This window comes from Zingiber officinale, chromosome 7A (assembly GCF_018446385.1).
Source record: "Zingiber officinale cultivar Zhangliang chromosome 7A, Zo_v1.1, whole genome shotgun sequence".
Classification (NCBI taxonomy): domain Eukaryota; kingdom Viridiplantae; phylum Streptophyta; class Magnoliopsida; order Zingiberales; family Zingiberaceae; genus Zingiber; species Zingiber officinale.
The window spans coordinates 71,006,165-71,025,738 of record NC_055998.1 but is presented as its reverse complement, the minus strand read 5'-3'; the positions used below and the strand labels follow the sequence as shown (position 1 = coordinate 71,025,738).

Here is a 19,574-nt window from a genome sequence, read left to right as displayed (position 1 = left end):
TCGTCATATGTCCGGAGATCAGGTTCATGTCCTCCAGGGATCGAGTCCAAAAACTCTCCCAAAACATGAATCTTTTTAGGTTGCCTAACAACCCTCCCACTACGACAAGACACTTTCTGCAATTGTGTATCATTTGTGATACGTGTTGCAGTTTTCTTGTGGTATCTCATCTTGTACAGTTGGTACTAGATTAGACATGCCTTTTATTATTTCCTTAAGAACAAATTTTCTTATGGGCACATGGTTTATTACATAGTCCTTTTCTAAAAATCGGTCATTGATGCTAACAATGACCTTCTGATTTTTAAGACTATAAACCTACTTTCATTTCACTAGGATAACCCACAAACAAGTGAATTCCTATCCAACTTATCATTGTCTCTCTTCTGCATATGTGCTGGACTACCCGAATCCGAATATGCTTCGAAATAGGCTTACGCCTATTCAGCAATTCTATATGAGTAGAGAGTTCTGACTTTAGAAGGTACTATATTCACTCTCGTTTGCAGAGTATATCCTTAAAATAATTTTGATAATATTCTTAATAACTCATCAATCTACTTATTTCCATAAGAGTCCTATACCTTCCTTTTCCTATACCATTCTGTTGGGGTGTACCAAGGTGCAGTTAGTTGGGATTGAATCCCTACTTCTGATAAATGACTCCTAAATTCTCCCAAGAGGTACTTGCCACTACGATCTTACCGTAGTGTCTTGATATTTTTACTTTGTCGTTTCTCCACATCAGCCTCGTACTCTTTGAACTAATCAAAGCACTTAGACTTGCGGCACATCAAGTAAATATATCCGTATCTCAAATAGTTGTCTATAAAATAGATGAAATATTTGAAACAACCTCTTGCCTGGATGCTCATAGGATCACACAAATCAGAATGAACCAATTCCAATATATCTTTGACTCCATACCCCTTAGACTTAAAAGCTTCTTGGTTATTTTTCCTTCCAAGTAAGACTCGTAGGTTGGAAAGATTTCCACTACTAATGAACCCAAAAGTTCATCAGCTACCAATGAATCCTACTCAAGTTAATATAACCTAGCCTTAGAAGCCAAAGATATAATTGGTTATAAATTGCCAACCAACGTACCAGAACAGATAACTTCCCTCTTTTTCTTAATAACAACTTTGTTATTTAAAAAGAGGCAGAATATCAAGTTCTTTGAATAGTTTAGAAACTGAAAACTAGTTCTTTCTAAACTTGATGCGTAAAGACAATTAATCAAAAATCCATGTTTTATTCTTATCAAAAGATAAACATCTCCCACTGCCACAGCTACCATTTTTACAGTAGTGCCCATGTAGACGATGTTTTAATTTTCATTTAGTTGCATGGTTTCCTGGAACCCTGCAATGAATTGCGGACATGATTAATGGCATCTGTATCTACACTCCAGGTTCTGGTAGATAACACCACTAAACATGTTTCAACTAATAAATTAAATACACCTATATTGTTCTTAGATCTAAGAAGACAGTCTACCTTAATGTCCAAGTCCTATTTCCAATCATTACAATTGAGATTACTAAGTCTTTTCTATAGTATGACTACTAGGGAATTGACAAACATTTTAAATCCTAAGAATCACAAAAATATTTGGTCAAGATCAACTCCTTAAAAATCCCCATGAATTTTGTATGCCACGATAGTGTGAACGTATACAAAATCGAAGAGGAGATTTTATTCATTAATTTTATTATCTCGTCAACTTTACTTTATGATGAATAAAATTAATAGTTGATCTGTCTTTGATCAAATATTTGGTCAAAACTTTTTGAATTTAAAATAACATTGATTCCTCAAACAATATTATTTAAATTCACCAACACCTCAAACACCGTGAATTTTGTATGCCACGTTACTGTGGACGTATACAAATTCAACCTTTGTAAAAGGAGGGTTTTAACCCATTAATTTTATTATCTTGTCAACCTAACTTTTTGACAAATAAAATTAATAGTTGGTGTCTTTTGGTCACATAAATAATAGCAGTGACTCCGATGGGGAGGATACTATTAGATGTGTCTAAGTGTATACCATTACTTGACACTAAGTCCATTAATAAGATTATGCCCCTTCCGTTGGGGAAGATCACACGCTCTTAATTAACTTCCTATAGTCATCCAAAAATAGAAGTCTGTTCTAGTGATCCACAAACAAGCTCATCCGTTATGGAGGAAGGCACTCAGAGCCAACGCGCAAGCTTGTTTGCATCACTTACAAACCAGTAATGGAGACCATGGGATTTATTTAAAAATCCCTCTCCCACTTAGTTATTTATAAACGAGAAATTTTAACTATGCTAGCCTACTAGTCATGTATACTAACATGCACACACAACACAATATAAAAGCAATAAATAGAAAATCTAATTTTCAACTATTATGGCTTTTATCTATGGTTGTCCTCCGTGTGTTGTCATCCCAAGCTGCTGCCATATTTGGCCACCGCCACCGGGTCTAGCTGTCGCATCCATCTTGCTCCTTGTTCCGCTGCGCCTCTGGTCCTCAGAAGGTTCTACGCTTTGCAAGATTCGATCCGCGACATAAATAGAATTTTATAATTTTGATCCTATATTCCATAAAAGGAATGTACATGTATCTAGATCAAAAATAAAATCCTAATAAAACTAAATACAGCTCCTGCTGTATTTTATAATACAATCATGCACACACATATAAATGCCCTTGACATGTCCAAGGGTCCAATCACACACATAAAATTATAAGCCATAATAGTTGGATCCTGCATCCACAAAGTTAGCACATCCTACTATTATCCTGCCTAAATTATGTATGACATGTGCATAATTAAACTAATACCAAATACACAGAGGCAAAACCCTAGCTCTGATACCAATTGTTGGTTGCTACTCGGAAAACCTAGAGGTTCCACTGTACAAAAATTTTGTACAAAGGTCTGAACCTTTTCCTAGCTACCATGTGTTCTTTTAAATTAAATTTTGGATCGCCTGCGGAACTTAACACGTTTGATCCAAAACTTAATCTATTCGTTCTTTTAGGTTTTGACTTGGGTCTCCTGCGGAACTTAACACGTTCGACCCAAATCACCTTAAGTTATTAATTCCATTAAATATTAATTTCCATAATTGGTTCCCGATGACGTGGCGAGGCACATGACCTTCTTGGATATGGGAGCAACCACCACCGACTAGACAAAACCTTTTATAGAAAGCTAATATTTAATTTCCTAAAATAACTTTAGGTTAACCGAAAAGAACAATCAAATCACAAGGAAAAGAAAAACAAAAGAACACTATATCGAAAACAAATTCGAAACTCTAGAATCGTATGCCTCTTGTATTTGGTATTATTTCCAAAAATAACTAGTATGATGCGGAAAGAAAAATTACTAGTTATACCTTTTAGAAAGATCTCTTGATCTTCTACCGTATTCCTCTTCTAACCTCGGACGTTGTGTGGGCAACGATCTTCCGAGATGAGAACCACCAAGCACCTTCTTCTTCCTTACAAGTTTCGGCCATCAAAACTTCTCCTAGGATGAAGAGGTTCGGCCACCACCACCATGCTCCAAGGGATGCTAGAAAAGAGGCTTCTTTTCTCTCCTTCTTCTCCTTCTTAGATCCGGCCACCAAAGCTATCTCCACCATGAGAAGGTTTCGGCCACACAAAGGAGAGGAGAGGAAAGAAAGGGCCAGCCACACCCAAGGAGAAAAGAGAGGAAAAATAGAATAGAGTCGTTAGCCTTGAAGCCTCCTCTACCCCCTCTTTTATAATCCTTGGTCTTGGCAAATAAGAAAAATTTAATAAAAACTTCCTTAATTCTTTTGCCATTGAAAAGGAAAATTTATTTAATTAAAATAATTTTCTCTTTTCAAATTATAATGGCCGGCCACTCTTCTCCCCAAAACAAGGAGAGTTTTAATTAAAACAAAAATTAAAACTTCCTAATTTGTTTCTAGAAATTTATAAAAATTTCTCCAATAATTTTAATCCCTTTATGATTGGTTAATAAAAAGAAATTTTATAAATTAAAATCTTTCTTTTAAACATGTGGATAATTTCCAAAAAGAAAAGTTATCTCTAAAAATTAAAATCTCCTTTCAATCTACAAATAAGGAAAGATATTAAATCTTTTCTTAATCTTTTGTAGAAACTAATAAAAGAGAATTTTTAATTTTTAAACTTTCTTTTAAATCATGAATATAATTAAAAGGAAAGTTTTTACCAAAATTAAAATCAACCTTTTAATCTACAAATAAGGAAAGAGATTTTAACTCTTCTCTTAATCTTTGTAGAATCTTATAAAAGGAAGGATTTAAATTTTTAAACTCTCTTTTAAATTATATTATCCACATAAGAAAATTTTAAATTTTAAAATTCCTTTTTTAATAGGACGACCACATGAATTCACCCATGAACATACCCATGGCCGACCCTAGCTTGGTCTCCAAGCTAGCTTGGCCGGCCCCTATAGGATGGGTAAGAAGGTGGGTATAGGTGGGTATAGTACTCTATAATTAAGAGGCTACGATAGGGACCGAGAGGAGGAATTGGTTTTGGTCTCCCGATAAAATTAAGCATCCCGTGCTCGCCCCGAACACACAACTTAATTTTATCAATAATAATTCATTCCACTAGAGAACTATTATTGAACTACCGCACCAATCCCAAATTACATTTTGGTCTCCTTCTTATCATGAGTGTGTTAGTCTCCCTGTGTTTAAGATATCGAATGTCCACTAATCATCGGTCCAGGCCTGGACCAAGGGGAGCACCATATTGCACATATCATCGGTCCAGGACGCACGATCTCAGTAACTGCTTCTAATTCGCCCGTGACTCCAGGTGAGCTGCAGAGCAGGGCTTGCCTCCCCCGGAGTTGGCGCCCCAAATACAGAGAATGGAAGAAGAACGGGCTGCAGCTGGGCATGCTCGGCAGACCCGGCCCGACCTAATAGCCGATAATCCCGGCCTCGGGAAGATCGAAGAGATCTGGGAGGCCCAAGCATTGTCTGAGATCGGTATGATTTCGGAGGGCCCTGCGGGACTCGGTAGAGCCGTAAGTCACACGTTGGCAATTGTATGTGCGTGGGGTGCGACCATGGCAGCATCTTGCCATTAGCTTTGGGCCACAAGATTTGGAGGGTCTGGAGCACGATGACGCCCTCATAATCAAGGCCGTTATCGAGTGGCTCGGGTCTTTGTGGATACCGGGAGCTCGGTCAACATTTTATTCAGAGCTGCGTTCGAGGAGATGTAGATTGACGCCGCTGAGCTCCAACCCGTAACCACTTCTTTGTACGGGTTCACAAGCAATGAAGTCAAGCCCATGGGTCAGATGAAGTTGGCCATCTCCATGGGCACTGAGCCACTGGCGTGCACCCGAAGGAGTACCTTTATAGTGGTGGATTCGCCTTCCTCCTACAACGTCATCCTGGGAAGGCCAACTCTGCATGAGTTCCGGGCTGTCGTCTCCACTTTTCACCAAAAGATCAAGTTTCGGTCGGACGGTCGGGAAGTCAAGGGAGAAGGTGTCCCGTGGTTGACATGGTCGTGTGGGCGCGCAAGGCCGGGGCGTGGGGCAGTACACGCTATCCAAGAGGAGCCTCGCATATTGCCAGGAGCCTATCACAGGAAGAGATTAGTGCATGCGGATAAAGTAGAAACATCACTCGCATTGCGGTGTGACTTACCACCGAGCTTAAGTTGGGCGATTACGATCCACAATAGGACGTTTTGCTTGGGTCAAACCAGTAAGCATGTATATTATAGGCCAAGCCAATCAAGCGGAAGAAGACTTCTCTGTGATAAGATTATGAAGTGGATCAGCTCAGGAAGGAAGGACATGTTCGAGAGGTGCAATTCCCGTCCTGGCTTTCTAACGTTGTATTGGTAAAGAAGCCTAACAACAAGTGAAGGGTGTGCATAGACTTTCGCGACCTCAATAGGGCCACCCCCAAAGACTGTTATCCTCTCCCGCGGATCGATCAGGTGGTGGATTCAACAGCTGGCTGTGAGAGGATATGCATGATGGACGCTTATCAAGGATATCATCAGATACCCTTGGCTAGGGAGGATCAGGAGAAAGTCAGCTTCATAACAGCCGACGGTACTTTTTGCTATACGGTCATGCCATTTGGACTCAGGAACGCTGGGGCTACCTACCAAAGGATGATGGACAAAGTCTTTCGGAGTCAGATCGGGCGGAACGTAGAGGTCTATGTTGATGACATCCTGATCAAGTCCCCTCTGGCGTCTAGTCTAATAAAAGATGTAGAAGAAACCTGTGGGACTCTGAGGCAATATGGGGTGAAGCTGAATCCCCTGAAATGTCTGTTCGGGGCCAAAGGAGGGAAGTTTCTGGGTGGCTACTCGAAAAACCTAGAGGTTCCACTGAACATGAATCTGAAGGAAACACAGAAGTGGTCGGCGGGATAACAGCACTGTCGATTCATCTCCAGATCTGCAGATAGAGCGGCGCCCTTCTTCAAAGTGCTCAGGAAAGCGGCCAAGTTTCAGTGGACGAAAGAATGCACACAGGCCTTTGAAGAGCTGAAGCAGTACCTGGAGTCCTTGCCATCACTGTTCAAGCCTGTTGTGGGAGAGCCCCTTTGGGTCTACTTGTCAGCCACCCCCGAGGCTGTGGGGGTCGTGCTGGTTAAAGAACAGGACAGTGTACAACGGCCAGTGTATTTTTTCAGTCATCTATTGAAGGGGGCTGAGTCTCGGTACACGGCCCTGGAAAAGTTGGTTTACGGACTTGTTCTAATGGCTCGGCGCCTCCGACTGTATTTTTTGGCACATCCCATCACTGTCCTGACAAACAGTACAATGGGCCGAGCTCTCACCAAGGTGGAGGTAGCGGGTAGGCTTATTAAATGGGTGACCGAGCTAGGGGAATACGATATACAGTATCAGCCCCGAACCGCGATCAAAGCACAGGCTTTGGCGGATTTCTTGACAGAAGTTTATCAAGCAGACTCGGAGGAGGTCTGGAAAATTTATGTAGATGGATCAGCTACCCAGTAGGGAAGTGGTGTAGGTGCACTTCTAATATCTTCGCAGGGAGACATTATGCAGCTGGCTGTACGGCTAAATTTCAGAGCTACCAACAATGAGGCAGAATATGAAGCCCTATTAGCAGGTTTGCAAGCAGCTCGGCATGTGGGGGCAAGCCGAGTCGTAATATACTCGGATTCGCAGCTAGTAACTCAGCAGGTGACCGGACATTTTGAAGCGAACAACGAAAAGATGCAAGTTTACAAGGAAGCCTATGAGAAGACGAGGAAAGATTTTAAAGAGGTTACAGTCACTAAGATTCTCAGGGCTGAAAATGAAAGAGCGGATAAGTAAGCTAAAATGGCCAGCTCCCTGACTACTTGGGTACTTGACAGACCTATAGCGCAGACCTTCCTTGTAGCTCAGATAGATCTACAAAATAACCTGGAAGAAGTAATTGATTGGAGGGCACCCATTATAAGTTTCCTCCAGCAAGGAATTGTACCTACCAACTTAGAAGAGGCACGCATGCTCAGGAGACAGACCCATTCTTATGTTATGATCGGAGATCAGCTGTACAAAAAGTCTTTCTCCAGACCTTTGCTCAAGTGCTTGAATATGGAAGAAGCGGATCAGGCCTTGCGGGAGATACATTTGGGATGCTGTGGCAACCACGCAGGTGGAAGAACGCTGGCCCGGAAAGTGCTATTGGCCGGGTATTTCTGGCCTACCCTGCAGAAGGACGCACAGAAGCTGGTGAATATTTGTCTGTCATGTCAAAGGTATCAGAACTTGACGCACCGACCTACAGAGATGCTGAGAACTTCTATAGTGTCTTGCCTGTTTGACCTGTGGGGTATGGATATCGTAGGACCTTTCCTGATGGCTACGGGGCAGAGACGTTTCTTGCTGGTAGCAGTGGATTACTTCTCCAAGTGGGTGGAAGCGGAAGCCCTGGCCAAAATCATTGAAGATGCAGTGATCCAGTTCTTATGGAAAAATATCTTTTGCAGATTCGGCTTGCCTCACAAATTGGTGTCGGACAATGGCAGACAATTTCAAGGACGCAAAATATAAAATTGGTGTAAGGGGTTCGGCATAACGCAGGCCTTTACTTCGGTGGCGCATCCTCAGAGCAACGGTTAGACAAAGGTGGTCAATCGGGAAATAGTGCGAGGGCTCAAGGTCAAGCTGGATCATACGGGGGGCAGTTGGGTGGACGAACTGCCGAGCATTTTGTGGGCTTATCGCACGACACCCCGAGAAAGTACAGGTCTGACACCTTTCCATTTAGTATATGGCAATGAAGCAGTGGTACCTCTGGAGGTCGGGATACCGTCCATGAGAAGAATGATGTATGATGAAGGGAACACAGAGCGACGGCTGGCTGAGCTAGATTTCGTCAGTGAAATCCGTGAACAAACAGCTGCCAGGTTGGAGGCCTATAGACAGAGAATGAGGCAAAACTATAATAGAAGGGTAATCCCCCGATTCTTCGGAGAAGGAGATCTCATCTGGAAGCATATGAAGCCCTTAGGGGAAGTGACGAAGTTGACTCCTCAATGGGACGGACCATACAAAGTTATCAAGAAATTGGCATCGGGGGCCTATTATTTGCAAGACGCTCAAGGAAGGAAGCTAGACCGACCTTGGAGTGCTAACTACCTTCAGCCCTATCGGGTGTGAGGGATGCCAACCCTGTTGCTGTAAGCCAGGTCGGTCGAGGGTTCCGGAGACGGTAGGATAGTCAAGCAAAAACTCAAAGATACGTATGTACATGTAAAAATTTCATCAGTTTTAAGCAGTTGGAACAAATCATTTGAAAGGAGCAAAGATCTCATCCGGAAAGCCTTGAATGATCTGGCCCTGATCTAAGAAGTTTGCGGGAGGGATGGAGTTCAAGAAGTCCTGTGCATGCAATTGTCTGATAACTCCAGCCACCGTGTATGGTACGGTCGCAGCAAAGCGTGCCCCGGCCTGGGATAAAAATTCAGGAGAGCTCAAATAGGACCTTCGACTTCGCAGGCAACGATCATCCTCTCCTTCTTGATAGACCGCCAGGGTCGTGGATACTCCTGTTAAAGCCGCCCGAGACTGGGATAGTTCCACCCTCAGGGCCTCCAGCTCAGCCCCTTGAGTCTCCAACTATGCCGCCTGAACCTCCAGTTTATTGTTCTTTTCCTGCAGACCGCCAGGGCCGCGGATACTCCTATTAAAGCCGCCCGAGACTGGGATAGTTCCGCCCTCAGGGCCTCCAGCTTAGCCCATTGAGTCTCCAACTATGCCGCCTGAACCTCCAGTTTATTGTTCTTTTCCTGCAGAAGAGTATCCTTGGACTGTATTTCCTGAGCCTGATGGGCTAGCTGTTGCTGATACCCTGCCTCAGATGCAGCTCTCTCCTCCCTCATAGCTTGGAGCTCATCTTTCACCTGTATCAGGGATCGTTTCTGACGGTCGGTCTGATTGGTTAGGGCTTGAATCTCCGCCCGCAAAGCATAGCCGGCTTGGGCAGGGTCGTTCAGCTGCAGCTCTAATTCGGAGACTCTCTCCCGGAGTTCTTTGCTTTCATGATGAAGGGTGTGGAAGGATTGGTTCAGCACCAAAGATTCGGCGTGAGTCTGGGCGGAAGATATAACCTTCAGTTAAGGTAATACAATAGCAAGGGTAAGGTGAGGAGTACGTACTTTGGCCCAGGACTTCGAGAACCTATCCATCTGGACTAATGGCGGCGCGTTACCCATTTGATCCATGCTCTCTGCCCATAAATTGCCGAGGCAGCCTTTCATCATCAGAAGGCTCGTAGGGGAGTCAGACCGCCGAGCTAGAGCAGCTTCAGAGGGGATGGTGGTCCTGTAACGATGGCGGGTGGAGGAGGAAGGTTGAGAAGGGCCGGCATCAGCACCAGGAGGAGCGGGAGGTGGCTCGGGAACGGGTTCAGTTGGCACGGGGTCATGACGATTCCCTGGGCTATCTTCCTTAGCAAGAGTGGGGGCAGAGCGGAATGCAGCTGGTCTTCCCCTATAAGGGTTGGGGGAGGCTGCCAGATAAACAAAGCAAGAATGACAAGGGGAATGGTGTCGGAGCTAGCCACGGTGGCAGCGGGGGACAATTGGGTAGTAGAAGAAATAGAATCAAGCGTTTGTGAAGTCAGACCTGGTCTTCGGCGACGCCTGTGAAGCAGAGGCTGGTTATCAGAGTCAGAGTCATCAGAGCGAGGCTGACCCTGTGAAGAGGCTGCAGCACCCCTGTCTATGGCGCCCCGACCGGATGAGCTTCGACCTGCGCGATGAAGGGCTGCGCGACCACGCCTGGAGGCCCGGGGGGCTCCCCGGAAGACGCGTCTGGCCAGACGGCTGGCTGGATCACAACCCCGATCTCGGCTCAGGGCGGCAGATGAAGGAGAAGCGTTGTGTGAGGCGGGGTTGGAAGTAGGCTCGGTCGCTGCCCTAAATGAGGCGGATCCAAGATGAGGGAGTAGCCTCCTCTCCAAGATTGCCCGACCACGTCGCAGTATTTTCAGATCATCGAGGGGCAAAGGCATAACCTCTGAGGCGCGATGCAGAACCTCAGCTATAGGCACCAACACGAAAGGTTATTCTAGCGGAAAATATGATCGCAAGGGAGGTGGAGCTCAGCGTGAACTTACCCAAGGAGTGCGATGTTTCAGAGGAAACGAAGCTCAGCCAGAAAAAGGAAAGTAGGTCTTCAGACAACAGTCTCGTCAGATTCAAGCGCCAATCCTCCATGCGGGTCGCAGCCACAGTATACGGGAGGTCCATATGGAAGTCTTGCAACGCCGGAGTCATAGGCAGCGCAGATTGCCATCGCAGAGGCCAGTCTACTTCTTTGGGAAATCGGAGAAAAAAGAATTTTTTCCTGCAGTTAGCACTGGGAGGAGGAAGAGGAGAGAAGAAAGCGGTATGACTGCAAGCTTGGAAGTCAAAAAGACCATCAGCGTGTCGAGCAAGAGCAAAGAAGCAGTGAAAGAGGGGAGCGGACCAGGAAACCTCGCAAACTTCGCAGAGTATTACAAGGCCACACAAAATCTTTATGGAATTGGGAGTTAGCTGACCTAAGGGGATCTTAAAGTAGCGGCACACTCTAGACAGAAAAGGATGCGGGGGTAGACGAAGACCAGATACAAATTGCTCAATAAAGAAAGTACAAAAACCAGGCGGGGGATCGAAGTACAAGTTCACACCAGTAGGGATGATGGGGCGAAAGCTAGTAGGGATTTCGTAAGTGTACCGTAGGTCATCCCAATCCAACTCAGCGAAAGTTGAAGCGCCGGGGAAGTGCTCCGCCAACAAGGAAACCCAAGAAGGAGAGGCCATTGCAAGGGAGATTACCTCAGGAGGTAGAAGGAACAAACGAAGAGAGGGGGCTAGGAAAAAAGGAAGGAGCACGGCGTGATCTCGGAGAAGGTTAGTCGGCGGAGGCGTTTGAGTGCTTCGTGGTGATGACGAAGCATAACAGAAGGGAGAGAGGAAGAAGATACTTATAGGTATGGTGGAGGAAGGATATTCTCGTACGTTAACAACGGATGGTGGATATAGGGGCGGAAATAGACAAGGAGCGCTCTACGATGAGCCTCGAGAATATAACTAGAGGGCATTATAGGAAAGGCAAAGGCTTGAAGTACGAGGTGCCTCATGAGGTACGAAAAAAGAGGAAAGAGAAAAAAGGGGGAAAAGGGGCACACTCAGTTCAGCCAACTTTTCGCCAAACAGGTGATTGCCTCGTAAGGACAAAGGTGGGCGGAAGCGGCCGTCAGAGAGAAAGGTGGAGCAGATCAGTAAGCTTCATGGACATGCGTCAAAGACAAAAAGTAAAAGCTGACCCTCACCAGGCTCGGTATAAAAGCGACTATTGGGGGGAGAGCAACGTAGCAAAGGCAAAATAAGCAAGGGCAAGCTAAGTACAACCATCCAAAGTTTAGTAAGACCACGCGAATAAGTACAATCACGGAAGGTTCAATATCAACACATAAAAGGTGAACAATACAACATATCGCCAATCATACGACATCCGAGGAAGAAGGCGCAGAATCAACAGAGGCCAACGGAAGGAGTACGGGGTCGGTCAGCACTATGGGGAGAGACGCAGGATCAGCGGACGCGTCAGGTGCAGCAACAGGAGGGGCTTGGGCAGAAATATCCCCGGGAGCTGGATCGGCCGCAGGGGGAGGAGCCTCCAAGAGGAAAAGTCCCTCATCCGCTTCGAAGGAAGGGAAGGTTTCCTGCGGCAATTCCCTGGTTAGGCGAGCTGTGTCCAAGAAGGTGGCAGGAGGTGCCGAGCGTAGGAAACCTTGCTCAAAGGCCTGTCTGACCCCACCAGCGGCCCCGTGACAGAGCAACAAGACCATCCAGCGTCCCAGCTTATGGAGGAAGAAGGAAGAGCGGACGTAGGCTAGTCTGTACGCCTTTAGCCGCTCTGATTCGTCAGCCCGTTACACGGACAAATCGCTCTGGCCTTGAGACACCGCTTCCTGGGCCTTCGATAACTCCGCTTGCAAGGATTGGAGAGTGGCTTGACACGCTTCCCACTGAGTCCGCATGGCTACTTCCCGGCTAGCGGCAGCACTAGCCAGGGCCTGGGCATCGGCCAACCCTATTTGCAAGAGCTCCTGACCTTGCCGTAGCAGCGTCAACTCCTCTGATTGGGAGAGCAGCTCTGCCTCTCTGACTTTCAGCTCAGAAACTGTCGCCTGATGACGATCCGCTTCAGAAGCCAAGGAAGACTCACTCGTCTTCAAAGCCGCCTCCAACTGTTGAAGTTTAGCAAAGGCAGCATGGGAAATGGCCCGAGCAGAGGCCGCCGACTCCCCGGCGGCACGCAGATAAGCATCCAAGCTTCCAAGAGAAGGCTCAGGAGGAGCTGAGGGAGCCGCAGGGTGCTCTAGTTCCTGAAGACGTGCCTTGAGCGCCGCGTTCTCTCGCTGAAGCTCAGCCGCTCATTGCACGACGCTCAGACTCGTGGAGCAGGTCTGCAAGTGGCCGGAAGAAGAGAAAGGGGGTTACAGAAACACACGGATACCAGGAAGAAGAAGAGAAGGAGCTTACCGCTACCAAGGAGCGAGCAATCTGATCAAACTCCTCCAAAGGGGAATTGTGCTCCCAGAACTGCCGATTGGCTGATTGCCAGGAGATGGCCAAGTCCCCACAGAAGTCGACCCTACCAAAGATAGGCGATAGGCCGGGTCGGTCTCTGAAGGGAGCCTCCAGGAAGCTTTAAAGGCCAGGTCTGCAGAAGCCAGGTTCAGAGACGGCAGGGCCGAGCTCGGAGGCCCAAGAACAGGAGAGGCGGAGGGAGCTAGCGAGTCTGGGGGCTGATCACCAGAGGACGAAGGCGGGGCAGGTAATACACTCTGGATGGGCATCGGAGCGGTCAGGTCCAATGGCGGGTCTGCCACCTCCAGATCAGAGGCCTTCTCCCGGGCCAAGCTTGTCTCCTGGGTCAAGCTCGTGTCCGAGGACCTGGTAGGGGAAGAGATGCTCACTACGCGTTGACGGCGAGGAGGTGGAGGAGAAGTTGCGGTGACTGGAGCCGTTCTCTTGCCCTTACGCGTAAGGCGCAGCTTCATAGTAGGAGGGAGCGGAGGCACTTGCCCTGCTGGCGATGGCTCGGGTGCGGGTTGATCAGAGCGGCGGGGTATGGCTGAGTCTGCAGGGCTGGAGGCTGGTGGCTCAATAAGCACCGAGGCAGCTACCGTCTCGGAGGTTTGGTGTCCCGAGGGCTGTGGACCGGCGGAAATAGCGGGGTCAGAGGATAGGCCTTGTGTTAGCTCCTCATTCAGAGCTTGTAGAACAGCCACTGAGGGTGTCTCCTGACTGGCAAACGAGCGAAGGAGGGCAGCCACTACAAATATAAGAGGAAAAAGCACCTCAGTTAGCGAAGAGCAGTATACAATAAATAACAACTTACCAAAAGGAGCTCTGATTTCTGTGGAAACAGGGCTAAGACCAAAAGCGTGCAGAATGCCTTCTAGCATCAGCACAGACAGGCGAACAACAACACCTTTCAGCTTGTCTGCAGCTGCGGAGTAGGCAGGTTCATGGACATGCAAAGGGAAGTCTGAAGCAAGGATGGGATGCCATTGGGAAGGCATGGCTAAGGGGACGGGGGGTTTGAGGAAGAAAAAGCGAGATCTCCAGCCTTTATTGGAAGAAGGAAGGTCATCAAAAAACTTATGGCCCGGCTTGGCCTGAACATTGAATATCCCCGCCTCGGCTCGCCGGAAGGAATAGAAGTGATGGAATAGTCTAGCAGTCAAGGGAATTTGATAAATGCGGCACAAGATGATGGTTCCGCAGACCGCTCGGAATACATTGGGGGCAAACTGAGAGATACCAATACCGCAATACTGGCTCAACTCAGAGAAAAAAGGATGCAAAGGAAAGCGAAGACCGCCTAAGATTTGATCCCTAAAAACAGTGATAAACCCTTCGGGAGGAGAAGAAGGTTGTTCATCTGGTGAGGGAAGACGAAACTCATATGCGGCGCCTAGCCCCAAGTTGGATTGCAGTGCAGACAGGTCGTGATGGTCTAAATCAGAGATGTAACACGAATACCAGAAGAGTTCCTTACCATCCATGACTATGAGGAGCAAGCAGGCAAGGGGGATGAAGACAAGAGAGGTCACAGGTCGGGCGCAAGCAGGAGAACGAGGAGTTGCACTGCCAGAAACGGCTGCGAACGAAGGGAGGAAGATAGCGAAGCGTCGAAGTAAGGAAAGCAGACTGCCTTTAGGGTTTATAAAGCCCATTCATTCCTAGGAAACATCGAGAGTCGAGCCGAGTATCTTTTGGGGTAACACGCCCCAGCGCCGTCTGATGGGAAATAAGCACCGAGGGGTGTAAAAAATTGGTCAGAGGCTGGCGTCAGGAAGCGTGCGCAGTAAAGGCGTCGGACAGGTGTCATCGCGAGCAGAAACGTATTAAAGATCGACAAGGCAAGGTAATCATGAAAGGGCGTGGCCTCAAAAAATAAGCATTCTTCGTGAAAGGCTCAAGGCTAGGCGGGAAGTTTCATAAAGCTACAGACGCCATGCAATTCAAAAGGGTCGTGAATGACACAAAGCAAGTCAGCAGAAGTGAATGTCAGATCAGAGGAGTATCAGGCGGGCCTGTGGGGTGTTGCTTGCTCGGACCATCCGGGCAAGTAGCCCTGCCTAGACAGCCCCTGATCATAAGCTGCAAGGGCACTGTGGCCCAAGGGTTGAGTAAGGTTTTTACACTCCCTCCGCTATTCTTAATTCTATATTGTACATAGCACAATTGCAGGAAGAAATGCGACGCGCAAAGCCAACAATAACGACCAGATCAACCAAAGCGATCAGGTCGGCATGGGCGAGACGAATGAAGGCGAAGAAGAGCAATGCATCTATGCCTTTGCCGTTTGGAGTTCTTACTGGTCTCGGACCAGCACCATCGCCACCGGTCTCGGACCGGAGTATCATTACTGGTCTCGGACCAGCGCCATCGCCACCGGTCTCGGACCGGAGTATCATTACTGGTCTCGGACCAGCGCCATCGCCACCGGTCTCGGACCGGAGTATCCCAGACTCTCGCCTCAGTGCGAGTTATAAGTGAGCTCTGTTCTCACGCCCAACGACCTTTCAGGTCGGCTCCCATGCGAGAATTATAAGTGAGCCCTGTGCTCACGCCCAACGACCTTTTAGGTCGGTAGTCCCAGACTCTCGCCTCAGTGCGAGTTATAAGTGAGCTCTGTTCTCACGCCCAACGACCTTTCAGGTCGGCTCCCATGCGAGAATTAAAAGTGAGCCTTATGCTCACGCCCAACGACCTTTTAGGTCGGTATCTCCAGACTCTCGCCCCAGTGCGAGTTATAAGTGAGCCCTGTGCTCACGCCCAACGACCTTTTAGGTCGGTAGTCCCAGACTCTCGCCTCAGTGCGAGTTATAAGTGAGCTCTGTTCTCACGCCCAACGACCTTTCAGGTCGGCTCCCATGCGAGAATTATAAGTGAGCCCTATGCTCACGCCCAACGACCTTTTAGGTCGGTAGTCCCAGACTCTCGCCTCAGTGCGAGTTATAAGTGAGCTCTGTTCTCACGCCCAACGACCTTTCAGGTCGGCTCCCATGCGAGAATTAAAAGCGAGCCTTATGCTCACGCCCAACGACCTTTTAGGTCGGTATCTCCAGACTCTCGCCCCAGTGCGAGTTATAAGTGAGCCCTGTGCTCACGCCCAACGACCTTTTAGGTCGGCAGTCCCAGACTCTCGCCTCAGTGCAAGTTATAAGTGAGCTCTGTTCTCACGCCCAACGACCTTTTAGGTCGGTAGTCCCAGACTCTCGCCTCAGTGCGAGTTATAAGTGAGCTCTGTTCTCACGTCCAACGACCTTTCAGGTCGGCTCCCATGCGAGAATTAAAAGTGAGCCTTATGCTCACGCCCAACAACCTTTTAGGTCGGTATCTCCAGACTCTCGCCCCAGTGCAAGTTATAAGTGAGCCCTGTGCTCACGCCCAACAACCTTTTAGGTCGGTGGTCCCAGACTCTTGCCTCAGTGCGAGTTATAAGTGAGCTCTGTTCTCACGCCCAACGACCTTTCAGGTCGGCTCCCATGCGAGAATTATAAGTGAGCCCTGTGCTCACGCCCAACGACCTTTTAGGTCGGTAGTCCCAGACTCTCGCCTCAGTGCGAGTTATAAGTGAGCTCTGTTCTCACGCCCAACGACCTTCGGTCGGCTCCCGATAATTATAAGTGAGCCCTGTGCTCAGGCCCAACGACCTTTAGGTCGGTAGTCCGAGACTCTCGCCTCGAGTTATAAGTGAGCTCTCACGCCCCAGTCCTTCGGCTCCCATGCGAGAATTAAAAGTGAGCCTTATGCTCACGCACAATGACCTTTAGGTCGGTATCTCGCACTCTCGCCCGGTCACGAGTTATAAGTGAGCCACTGCTCACGCCCAACGACCTTTAGGTCGGTAGTCCCAGACTCTCGCCTCGGTCTGAGTTATAAGTGAGCTCTGCTCACGCCCAACGACCTTCGTGTCGGCTCCCATGAGAGTTATAAGTGAGCCCTGTGCTCACGCCCAACGACCTTTAGGTCGGTATCTCAGAACTCTTGCCCGGTCACGTTATAAGTGAGCCACGCCCAATTTAGGTCAGTCCCACACTCGCCCCAGTGCGAGTTATAAGTGAGCTCTATTCTCACGCCCAACGACCTTTCAGGTCGGCTCCCATGCGAGAATTAAAAGTGAGCCTTGTGCTCACGCCCAACGACCTTTTAGGTCGGTAGTCTCAGACTCTCGCCCCAGTGCGAGTTATAAGTGAGCCCTGTTCTCACGCCCAACGACCTTTCAGGTCGGCTCCCATGCGAGAATTATAAGTGAGCCCTGTGCTCACGCCCAACGACCTTTCAGGTCAGACTCCCACTGCGAGATTATAAGTGAGCCTGCTCACGCCCAACGACCTTTCAGGTCGGCTCCCATGCGAGCGTTATAAGTGAGCCCTGTGCTCATGCCCAACGACCTTTAGGTCGGTAGTCCCAGACTCGCCTCGGCGAGTTATAAGTGAGCCTTGTGCTCACGCCCAACGACCTTTTCAGACTCTCGCCCCAGTGCGAGTTATAAGTGAGCTCTGTTCTCACGCCCAACGACCTTTCAGGTCGGCTCCCATGCGAGAATTAAAAGTGAGCCTTGTGTTCACGCCCAACGACCTTTCAGGTCGTCTCCCAGTGCAAGTTAGAAGTGAGCTCTGTCCTCACGCCCAACGACCTTTCAGGTCGGCTCCCATGCGGGAATCAAAAATCAACCCCCTGCGAGAATCATAAGTGAACTCGGCGCCCACGCCTAACTAACTCTCGAGGGATATGCCTCACATTGTGCGGAGCGTTTCTAAATAATCAGGTCAGCTACATTTGGCTTCATTTTAGCTCCTTTATACAAATTGCAAATATGCAGCAAACAAGCAAGGCACGAAGTACGGGAGGCCATCCACCCTACCCCTAAAGCATCGATGTTAACTGCGGCATCAGGTTTTGCACGTTTATTGCAGTTTTAATTTTCAAGCACTATGTTGGTTTTATTATCCAAAATTCATACATAAAGAGGAGTCATGATACAACTCTTAGCTCTTACATACGAGCCAGTTTCTAAAAATACTTGCTAGATGAAAATTGAGCAGGAAAGACTATGCCGGTAAAGGACAGATATACAAGTACAGCAGCACAGTTCAATTAGCAGGCGATACAGCTAAGGCCACAGGAGGGAACGCTTGGCGGCAAAGGAGCCACTGAGACAACTATGGCCTGAGCTAGTCTTAACTCGGGGAAAGGATTGGACATGGAGAATGAGCATTGCCGTGTGAAGAAATGTCTGGGGACTCAGGAGCTTCTGGGGCGTTCAAGGCTCGAGTCACCTGCGCGTGGACGGAGGAGAGACAGCTCCGCTTCATGCTCTTGTTTCAAGCGTTCCTGAAGGCTGAGTTGGCGCTGCAGGCTAGCCTGGCATTCCTCTTTCCTCGCCTTCTCAGAATGCACGCAAGACTTCGCGACACGATACTGGGCTTCCATGGAGTGCAGGGCAGCTAGCTGATGAGCTCGATCTTGGGACACGCGTTCCAGTTCACGTTCTTTCTCGGCAAGTTGTAAGGTGAGCTGATCTATTCGTGTTTGGGAAGGTGGTTGATCAACTTCCTCAGAAAAAGGAGAATGCATCGCGGGGAAGAAGGTGGTGTAACGCGGGTTAGCAAAAGGAAGTAGGAAGGCATGAAAGAGGAAGGATGGGATAAAGAAGTGATCGTGAGGCTCTTTATAAAGAAGGCGAGTGGCCAAGTCAAAGTAACTGTGTGGGCACGGTACCCCAAGCGACTGGCAAAGCAATTAAGGAGCTATGGTATCCCAGACGACGTGACACAAAGGTTGATGCGTGAGGCAGGAAGCAAAACACGTAGAGATATGCTGAGGCAGGGACACAGAGATAGGCTGAGGTCACGAAGATATGCTGAGATCTTAAAGATGTGCTGAGGTCTAGTTAGTCAGACTTTCGTCCTCCTTCGACTAGACTTGTGAGGGAGGCTGGTGATATGGTTAGCATTGGAGGGGCCCAAGAGGAAAGGGTGAGAAAGGTCACGGCCATATAGCGGTCAACAGTCAAGAGGAAGTGGCGGTCAATAGTCAAACTGACTAGGCAGTCAAAAGGCTAGCCTATGGAACAGGCAGGGGTTAGGAAGACTGGTTGTTCAAGCAGGCGAGGCCGTGGGAAAACAAACGAAGTCGGCGAGCGGAACCTGGGATACAGGTCGGGATCGCCAAAGCCGGGCAGAGGCAGCGTAAGCTGCAGGCCTATGGTCGAGGGACAGGAAACAAATCAAAGGTCGGAAGCGGCAGGGCTGCGCAGAGACGGCTCGGTCTGCAGGTCTGCGACTCGAAGGCCCGGAAGTGCAAGCCACAAATCAAAGGTCGGAAGCGGCAGGGCTGTGTAGAGACGGCTCGGTATGCAGGTCTGCGACTCGAAGATCCGGAAGTGCAAGTCACCAGTCACAGGTCGGAAGCGACAGGGCTGTGTGAAGACATCCCGATCTATGGGCTTACAGTCGAGGGTCGACTAACA

At 48.3% G+C, this 19,574-nt stretch overlaps 2 protein-coding genes across 2 annotated transcripts; both read right to left on the bottom strand.

Moving 5' to 3' along the window:
• Window positions 1–9,280: 9,280 nt before the first annotated feature.
• LOC121999421 lies at window positions 9,281–10,807 on the bottom strand. The gene is made up of 4 exons (XM_042554107.1): window positions 10,648–10,807; window positions 10,155–10,571; window positions 9,708–10,038; window positions 9,281–9,563 (listed from the first exon to the last, which is right to left on the bottom strand). Exons 1-4 carry the CDS (start codon window positions 10,805–10,807, stop codon window positions 9,281–9,283), a joined length of 1,191 nt encoding a protein of 396 aa, XP_042410041.1.
• A 1,643-nt stretch (window positions 10,808–12,450) lies between these two features.
• Window positions 12,451–18,679, bottom strand: LOC121999420 (helicase SRCAP-like). Its single transcript, XM_042554106.1, has 4 exons — window positions 18,382–18,679; window positions 13,983–14,075; window positions 13,180–13,859; window positions 12,451–12,939 (listed from the first exon to the last, which is right to left on the bottom strand). Exons 1-4 carry the CDS (start codon window positions 18,677–18,679, stop codon window positions 12,451–12,453), a joined length of 1,560 nt encoding a protein of 519 aa, XP_042410040.1.
• Window positions 18,680–19,574: the final 895 nt, after the last annotated feature.

Excerpts from the sequence above, each read along its gene's own strand:
- LOC121999421 (XM_042554107.1), bottom strand. The coding sequence starts at position 10,807 with ATGACTCCGGCGTTGCAAGACTTCCATATGGACCTCCCGTATACTGTG. Across the intron at positions 10,572-10,647 it reads TGAAACATCGCACTCCTTGG|CTGAGGTTCTGCATCGCGCC; the intron begins GTAAGTTCACGC and ends TGGTGCCTATAG. Across the intron at positions 10,039-10,154 it reads CAGGCGTCGCCGAAGACCAG|CCTCCCCCAACCCTTATAGG; the intron begins GTCTGACTTCAC and ends TTTATCTGGCAG.
- LOC121999420 (XM_042554106.1), bottom strand. The coding sequence starts at position 18,679 with ATGCATTCTCCTTTTTCTGAGGAAGTTGATCAACCACCTTCCCAAACA. Across the intron at positions 13,860-13,982 it reads GTCTGTGCTGATGCTAGAAG|TGGCTGCCCTCCTTCGCTCG; the intron begins GCATTCTGCACG and ends TTATATTTGTAG. Across the intron at positions 12,940-13,179 it reads CGGCCTATCGCCTATCTTTG|CGAGAGAACGCGGCGCTCAA; the intron begins GTAGGGTCGACT and ends GCTGAGCTTCAG.